Here is an 8,777-nt window from a genome sequence, read left to right as displayed (position 1 = left end):
TTTGTGATTCCATATTTTGCTGCTAAAACTGCAGCTCTTTCAGCTACTGTGCAGAGTGTGTAGATATCTCAAAGAGAAAACTGAGTAGGGAGACAGATTTGTGTGTGGGAGAGGTTAAAGAGAGAAAAGGGATAAAGCTTTATCTTCAAGCTTGGGTTAATGCTGTATCACCAACCATCCTAACCATCTTAACATGTATTAGTCTTGAGAGAAGTACATGTTTTTATCAGGACATATGGTGGCTTTGACCCTATGGTTACAGTCTGTGTTGTGAAGTAGTACCTCCTTGGTTAGGAATGTGTTGTGTGAGGAACAGAGGGAGAGGACCTGGCTATGAGGCATTTCCTTTCTGCCTGCCTGTGAAACTTGATCTTGACCAGAATTGTTTGTAAGGAAGTGGTCATTGTGCCCTTACTAGATGTCCGAGGTTCCACTGCTTCTGTGGCAGTTATTCTCTCTGCTTGGCCAGGTCTCTGTGTTTGCTTCACTGTCTTCCCCCCCCCCTTTGTCCCTTTTTACTTCCTCTCATGTTTTTTTTGGTTTGTTTTTTTACATTGCAACTTGGACTCATCCAGTAGCACTGAGCTCACTTGCTGTTTCCCTGTAAAGTGACACGACTCACTCAGTGTTTTCATAACTATTTCTTTCTATAGTCAAGTCATCCGTATCTGGTCTTTGACCATTTATATGACTCATATATTTTCACAGTGATTTTATTGTGTCTTTACCCTGTCTTCGCATTGTTTGCTACACCCATACCCATTGTACTTTAACATCTGTCTAACACCATCACTTCCTCTTTCCCCCTCCCTTTTTCTTCCAGGTGGGTGGAGCTGCTGTGTTGGGTGTAGGAATCTGGACACTGGTGGAGAAGAGCGACTACTTGAGTCTGCTGGCGTCCAGCACTTTTGCTGCCTCAGCGTACATCCTCATCCTGGCAGGCAGCCTGGTGGTGGTTACTGGCTTCTTGGGCTGTTGTGCTGTGATCCGGGAGCAGAGGAGCTGTCTGTCTGTGGTGAGACATGAGGCCCGCAGAGGGGGTTTCTACTTGTTCATGTGCAGGTGTATGGTCTACTGTCTATGTGAAGAGATATAAATTTTAACCACTCCCATTAAAAAAAAATTACATTGTTAGCATTTAATTTTGCCACCTAAATTCATGATGTTATACAAAGTTCATTGCCTTTATTTTTTGTTTTCTGACATGATCTTAGAGGCTCTTACCATAATCCAAAATGTGTTTTCAGCTTTCCGGCTGTGAAAAGCTTTTTCTGCATTGCATGGTGGGACAATAGTGTCCAGCAACAACATACTTACAAACCAGGAGTTTTTTAGCTTGCACTCTGGGAGCTGTTAGTGTACACAATTTCTCAGTGTGAGTGCTCATATCACCTATGCACCAGTATAACTACTGGTCTCCAGTCTGTCACTGGATGCTGACAAATGACTCTGACATGGCCCCTACTGTTCTCATTATTTCACAGAGTCAGGGCACAGTTGGAGAGAAGCAGGCAGAAGGTGAACGTTCACTGCCGCAGGGCTATTTATAGGCCTATATATCTACTGCTGATGGATGGAGCAGTCGGAGAGACAGCAGGGGTTGCAGGAGTGAAAATGTGGATGTGTAGAGAATTTTAGAGTTTGTGGTGCATTTTGGTTGAATATTAACTGTATATGGTGTGCTATTTATAGATTAGCTTTGGGAGACTGAGTGAAGCCAGCATGTTAAGTGTGTGTGAAGGGGTGAAGTTAACTTTTTGTGTGGGCAGCAAACACTGGAGTATTTTTTGAAATACTGTAACCAAGAGACACAGTGCAGTCTGTGTTTCTGCATGGTATAATTACTGCCATAATTGGAAGGCAGAGGACATTTGTTAAATATTAAATCACTATATTTAATGCTGTACAGTTTGCCATCAATTTGCTGCATTGCACAGGGTGGGTATCAGCGCCTGTCTCTCTGTCATGGTCTTGAGTGAAGCGGTGCTGGTTTTGCTGTCAAACTGGTGTATCCTGCTCTGCGCCAGGTGGACCTAATTAATCCTGTGTATGGTTGAATTATGTAGCATGGCCCATGTTTGTGTGGGGTATTGGGACCATTTTCTGAACAAAGACATTTCTGCTTGTCTTGTTTGAGTCTAGAAAAGCTGTAGTGCTGATGTCACTCATTCCGCCACAGTCTATTAGAGCGCTCTTAATTGTGTGGGCCATCTGCTTGCTACATAACTATGCCCTGCATTTCAGTGCACACCATAGTGCTTATTGTCAAGGATGAAGCTTTAAATTAGAGCCACAGTGTTTATTTTTGAGTGTCATTTTTATTTTTACCTTCTGAGGTGTTGACTTGTTTTAATTAGTTACAGGTTAGTTACACTAACCTGAATTCTGACTCTTTGTATTCATTGGTTTCCAAAGGAATACAAATGCATCTTTTTACTGTGGTGATGGTTCTTAATTTCAGTTTTGTCACAGTAATGTTTTAAAGTTAATTATGATAAATAATTGAACGGATTCAGTCATCTCCTTAAAAGTTTCCTGAGAGAAATCATATTCTACAGCCTGTGAAATTGCTTTCTGGTTGTGTCTTTTTGTGCAGCTTTGCCATATTGTGTTAGAAGTGACAGATGTAACACAATGACAGTTGATGGAAGTTTTTATTGAACTGTCACGAGTGTGAGTGGCGTCCTCAAATGAGTTACCTCATGCGACAACTGTGCCGAAGCTGAAATGCCTTGATGAATTGAAGTTTTTTTGTCTAATTGATTGAATTGCTGTCTTCATTGCTCGCTCGCTCTCTGTCCCTTTTGTCCTCCACAGTATTTCGTCTGCCTGTTGTTGGTCTTTTTGATTGAACTGGTGGCTGGAGTACTGGCCTACGTATACTACCAGAGGGTAAGTAAGCACTATTGATTATATACTAGTTGTGTGTTGCTTTACAACAAATATTCAGACAGATAAAGAAAGTTCAGTAGAGTGGCGAAGGGCAGCATTAACTGCAAAATAGCTAAAGCTCGCCAGTGCTGACTTTTTTTTTTAGCATACTCAGTTGTCAAGATGGCAGAAAGGAAGTAAGGCGACCAATTTTTATTGTGTTGTTTCTGACATACACTCTACATCTTTTGGCCTCACCTTAACTTTGCTGCATTTACGTGATGTCCATTAAGCTTGCTGACCACATCTAACTGCCTCCCAGGAGAACAGGTGATATGAGAAGGGAGACCATGTTTGTGACTATGACCGTTGACTATGCTTAAGTGTCAATGAGTATTGCAGTGTCAGGGCCCTTGCCTTCCCTAATGAAGAGATGTGAATAAAACTTTACCCTTAAGAAATGAAAGTGTCATTTGTCATCCTGTTAACAATACATAAATGCAGACAAACCTATGAAACAAGAAAATGCTGTTCACTATGAGTTTTTCTTTCTAAGTGTTGGGTTAACTTACCTTCTCAGAATAGCCTCAGATGCATACAGTGGACACAGACACCAGGATATTATTACATACATTGAAAATGTTAGCAGTTCAGTTTATAGCTTGCTAGTCCCTAATTCCTTCAAATGAATCTGTACTGTGTGGAAATTCCTGTTTCTTGTCTAGTCTTATGTGACCCCCTTGGGATCTCAGCCCAGTACTTAGCTTTATTTATCCTTGTGTGAGAAGGTTTGCCAGTGGTCTTTTACATCTCATGGGATATGGGTGATGAGTCACAGAGTCTACAGTCGATCCTGTACCTTTGACTTTGTGCTGATATTTTTTTCTGTGTGCCACCTGCACTAAGCATTATGTCCAGTATCTGGAGTTTATCCACTGGAACACACAGTACCTATCTTACAAACATCGCCTGGAACACACAGTACCTATCTTACAAACATCGCCTGTCAGGACTGCAGAGAGTATTGTGCTGTCTGCGGGCAAGCTCAGAGATTTATTATGATGAAAAAGGGTTCAGCAAAGGATAGAACCACTTTATAGATGCTGTAGGGCTGTCAGCCAATTTCTCTCTTGTTTCTTGTCTCTCCTCTATGGGTATGTGTGTGGATGCACACACAATTACACTGCAAAGGCTATATTAAAAGTATTTTTTTGCAATATGTTTTTTTTAACATGCTTCATGTGTAATAAACAAAGCAGCTTATGATTGCTAAATAAATTGTTTTCTCCCATAAATACCCTTTTCGGTCTCACTGTGTGTGTCTGCTGTTTGTCTTTCTCTGCTCATTTCCAGCTGAGTGAGGAGCTCAAGCAGCATCTCACCCAGACAATGACAGAGAACTATGCCCAGCCAGGGAAGGAGACCATCACATTAGCTGTGAACAGCCTACAACAGGATGTATGGACTATATTTACAGGTTTAGTTTAGTTTATGTAAGATTATATGTTGCACTTTTCTTGAGCAAGCATGGTCAAATAATATCATTTATTGTCAAAAAGGCATTTTCCATGAATCTGCCTGCAGCTACATGTGAAGTCGTTTGAAGTATGTTGACATTAAGTTGAAGGAATTGCTCATAGCTTGGTGTTATCCATTGAGTTTTGCAAAATGTATTGTTAGAGCTATAGGTAAAATCATTTTAAGTCTGAGTGAAAGACAACACCCTTTGGCTGCACAAATGTTTTTTATTTTATTTTATTTGAGGAAGTCATTTGAGGTAACATTTTAAGTCTGAGTGAAAGACAACACTCTTTGGCTGCACAAATGTTTTTTTTAATTTTATTTGACGAAGTCATTTGAGGTAAAAAAAAAAAATTGAATTAAACCTTAAAAAAGGCACAGTTATTACATTAAAAAGAGGTATCTGTGCTTTCCTTACCGATTGTGACATAATGAAACTAAAACCTTCACTGTCCTCTTTCTGCCTCTAGTTCAAATGTTGTGGCAGCAACAACTCCCATGATTGGATGGCAAGTGTGTACATTTCATCAAAGCAGGCAGAAGGCAGGGTGGTACCTGATAGCTGCTGTAAGACCATCACTCCTTATTATTGGGGCAGGAGAGACCACCCCTCCAACGTCTACAAAGTGGAGGTCAGTGGACTACACACATTTGAAAAATGTTTAAAAAATCTAAAAGACATCCTGACATTTCAGCTCAAGGCACTTGTTGAATGAAATAGTAAGAAACACAGAAAACCCTAGTCAATCTTTTCTCTGACAGAGTAAGTTTTCTGAAAATAAATCTGTTTTATCTATTCTGTTTATGTTGTTTCACATTTCTGTAGGATGTCCTCTTGTTTGCCGCAGTGTGTTCAATGTTTGCTCAGTGCTATGCATTGTATGTTCTATACATTTTTAACTTTTGAGTGTGCAGGGTGGTTGCATCACTAAGCTGGAGCGCTTTCTGGCAGACCACCTGTTGGTCATTGGTGCTGTGGGAATAGGAGTGGCCTGTCTGCAGGTAAGTAAAAGTTAGTGTCATTGAGACAGTTTTTGAGATAGCAGTTTACTACGTTGTACTCTTCATGCCCTTTGTTGAATAAAACCTTTGAAGAACCAGACAGATGTGCTTTAATCTTAATCTGCAGTTTTAAAAATGACAGTTTTTCTATCTCACCATTATCTCTGTCATCATAACTAGATTTTGTTCTTTTCTGTTATTAGTTTTGTCCCATTCTGAGGTGCACTCAAGCTTTTAAGCCTTACAAAGCACCAGGAGCATACAGGGGAGCCTTTCTAAAATAATAAAATAATGTGCAAGTTGACAGTTTTCTTACAGCTGTGCACCACCTCTTTGGAATAGATTTGAAGGGCAATCAACATACTTGTACTGATTCTTTCCTGAGGTATTTGTAAGAGTGATATGTCTCACCATTCTGCATGCTGTCCATGCAGAAGCATTTTAATTAGTCACTGGAACTGAGAACAAGCCAGATGTCCTGCTGACATAGGGCCTGAGGTTTCCGAAGTTTCCAGCAGCAAAAGAGATCTGTGACATTTAAGACTGTTGACAAGGGAGTAAAAAAATACAGCTATCCATTAGCTGTTGCTGTAATGTGAAGATAGTTTTTCTGCAGGTATTACGCTGAACATATAAATGTGGCGCTGAATACATACATAGAACATAACCTAGAGAAATGCATGTAACACCCAAAATGCTGTGTGAGCCTGTTGATTGTGATTTAACACTTTTTAATTGGTGCATATGTCCTGTCTTTAACTGTTCCAGTTTGTCACAAAGTTTGTATACTGTCCTGTCTCTGGTGACTGTCAGACTGAAATATCACTCTAACCTGTCTATGGTGCATTGTATGTGTTTGTGTGGTGTCACTAGCTGGCAGGGGCAGCCTTGACAGCCTGCTTTATCTATCTGCTCTATAAAGAAGAGGAAGAGGACTTCGGTACATTATGATTTAGCTCTAGAGCATCTTTGTGGTTTAATCAACTGGAGAGACCAGGTTGGAGGGCAATGTAGAAATTTCATTTGTCTGCATGTTTGTCCTTGTGTGACTGTTTGCTCTGTGTTAAATGCAATATCTGTCTACATTTATTAAAGATGAACATATTTATGTTCTTGTGTGATCGTTGCTGAGTGTGACGCATGCAGCTGCCTGGCTTTGGTTGTAAATTACACATTGCATGTTGTGATAATGCTCTGTTAAGGATGATGAGGATGTGCTAACTTGAGAAAGGTTGAACACATCATTAGAATGGCTTGATTAATCAAAGCTTTGCTGCTTCTGCACAGTGATGTGTTTAGCAAGAATCATGTTCTCTGTCTTTAAACAGTCGTGCTTTGATACGATTTCAAGATAAATTACTCTGTTCTGGATATTATTTGTTAGCAGGGTTGGTTATCCTACATAACTGGATGCTTCTTTTTTTTAATGAAATGGAGATAATGCACCACATTCTTAATTTTTTTAATTAACTTATTATTTTTGTGTTCAGATGTTCCCTATTACTGTTTCTTGTAGGTAAAGCCATTGGTGCTGTTGCTATAGTTACTTGCAATCAAAAATAGATTAGGTTATCACAGACAGCGAGTTTGTAGAAGATTGATTCAAATGATAAGTAGAGCTATGTTAAAACAGACGCCTGCTGATGTATCCAGAAAGTGTTTTCTTCTTGAATCAGGCATAAAGCAAACAAAAAGCAGAGACTGCTTTTCTCACTTTTCTCCTATGTAAGCATTCTGAGCTGAAGTGCTAGTCATCTTGAGTGCTTCTGTCCATCAGCCACTGGTGGTGAAGGGAACAAATCAGAAACCTGCTGAAGAGGGATTGTGATGAGTCTATACACAATGCTGACTTGCTCGATAAGGCTTTATCAAAGGGGTTTTAGAGACTCAAATTGAGGTACCAGCCTGTTAAACCAATAAGGCCTGGCAGGCTCAGCGGCTCTGGTAAATATTTGTTCCTGCTTCTGTAAATCATGTCTCAGAGATTTTTTTTTTTATTTAAGTTTGCAAAGAGATCACAATGTCAGATCATGTGCCTTCAAATGAATTTGAAACAACAGTGTCACTTTACAGTGGTTCTGCAACACAGTTTAGTCTAATAGAACCTCATATGGGAATATGGGTGCTTAAAAGCCCTTTCATTTTTATAATTCCCCTTAGTACATCAGAACCAGCTGAAGCATGAAACTACATGGTTCAAGACATTTTTGAAGCTTTTTCTGGGTTAAACCATTTTTGTCAGTGCCAAAATATTTGCACAAGTCTGTTTCTTAACCCTATTGACAGCACTTCATTTATTTCTGCTTGTGCAAGCCTGTGCACACACATTGCTGCAGTAATGGCTGCTTGACTTCTGACATCTCTATAGTTACCAGTTGCATACTTTCCAGAGGTCACATTTAACCCCTTTTTATCCCCACACTTAGTAGCATTCAAGCTTCCTGCAGTCTTCAATGGAAACTGAGTGGGAGAATCTAAGGATCACCACGACATGCAGCTCAGGAGTAGAAAGGGGGAACTGGTTGGGGCCAGGTTAAGTGTTATAAGACACAGCTGTTTGGGCTAGGCTACCAAAAAGTAGCTGACCACCTTTGAAACCTTTCTCAAACATTTGTACGTCGTGGCGGTCCTTTGAGAGTCTCCCATCACTGAGCAGCACTGTTTGACCTAACACTTCCTGTTTTTTTAGATATGTGGAATGGTGTTCACCTGCTTCTTGTACAGAAGGATCAAGTTGGACCCTTACTGAACATACCAGGTCCCCAACACACCACCTTCAACAGGCAGATGGAACAATGACCTGCGGACTCCTAACATCCTCTGAATTTTAAGCTCAGACCTGATGTTCCAGGTCACCCATGTTGCAGTCAGAAACACATTGTGCCATTTACCAAACAGGCTGATTTTTGGTTCCTTTTGTACAGTGTAGTTCTACTGGGCTTTGAACCACAGAGCTTACAGTATACTGACATAAATATCTCTGATTCCTGACTGCCATCTAGGCTTCCTGGAACATCAGCTGTGGCTGCATCATTGCCTTGGCTTAGAGGCATTTTTACTTTGAGCAGCATTTAAGAAAGGGATGTTCTTACTCATTCTACTTTTAAAAAAAATAATTGTGCTGCAGATTCATTTATTATGTTTTCACTGTGCAGATTTGTATGACAAGGATTTTTGTCCATTCCCGCACCTGAGGAATCTTGAGTATGGAAGAGTGGTGTGTACAGTAGTGTCACTGTTAATGAAGAAAGGTACCTTAGGGCTGTATCTTTTTTTGTTTAAACACAATGTGCCTGTTTTAGAATTTTGCTGGTTAATGCTTATGTATTAATCCTGGGCCTTTTTAAAGATAGCTGACAATGCACTGTGATAATGGCAGCAAA

At 40.1% G+C, this 8,777-nt stretch overlaps 1 protein-coding gene across 4 annotated transcripts in view; it reads left to right on the top strand.

Moving 5' to 3' along the window:
• tspan11 (tetraspanin 11) overlaps positions 1–8,374 on the top strand; it is an 11,934-nt gene extending 3,560 nt beyond the window's left edge. For 3 of the 4 annotated variants that reach the window (XM_020599613.1, XM_020599614.1, XM_020599612.1), the window contains exons 3-9: positions 824–1,015; positions 2,818–2,892; positions 4,225–4,329; positions 4,863–5,024; positions 5,308–5,394; positions 6,268–6,391; positions 8,084–8,374. In XM_020599613.1, the coding sequence (XP_020455269.1) occupies positions 824–1,015; positions 2,818–2,892; positions 4,225–4,329; positions 4,863–5,024; positions 5,308–5,394; positions 6,268–6,345 (699 nt within the window). In that variant the 3' untranslated portion in view covers positions 6,346–6,391; positions 8,084–8,374. The remainder of the gene's footprint in view (positions 1–823; positions 1,016–2,817; positions 2,893–4,224; positions 4,330–4,862; positions 5,025–5,307; positions 5,395–6,267; positions 6,392–8,083) is intronic. The other variant, XM_020599615.1, reaches the window with a different exon arrangement.
• Positions 8,375–8,777: the final 403 nt, after the last annotated feature.

Source organism: Monopterus albus, unplaced genomic scaffold (genome assembly GCF_001952655.1).
Source record: "Monopterus albus unplaced genomic scaffold, M_albus_1.0 scaffold41.1, whole genome shotgun sequence".
NCBI classification, from domain to species: Eukaryota; Metazoa; Chordata; class Actinopteri; order Synbranchiformes; family Synbranchidae; genus Monopterus; species Monopterus albus.
The sequence above is the reverse complement of the archived record's forward strand: the minus strand, read 5'-3'. Positions and strand labels throughout refer to the sequence as shown.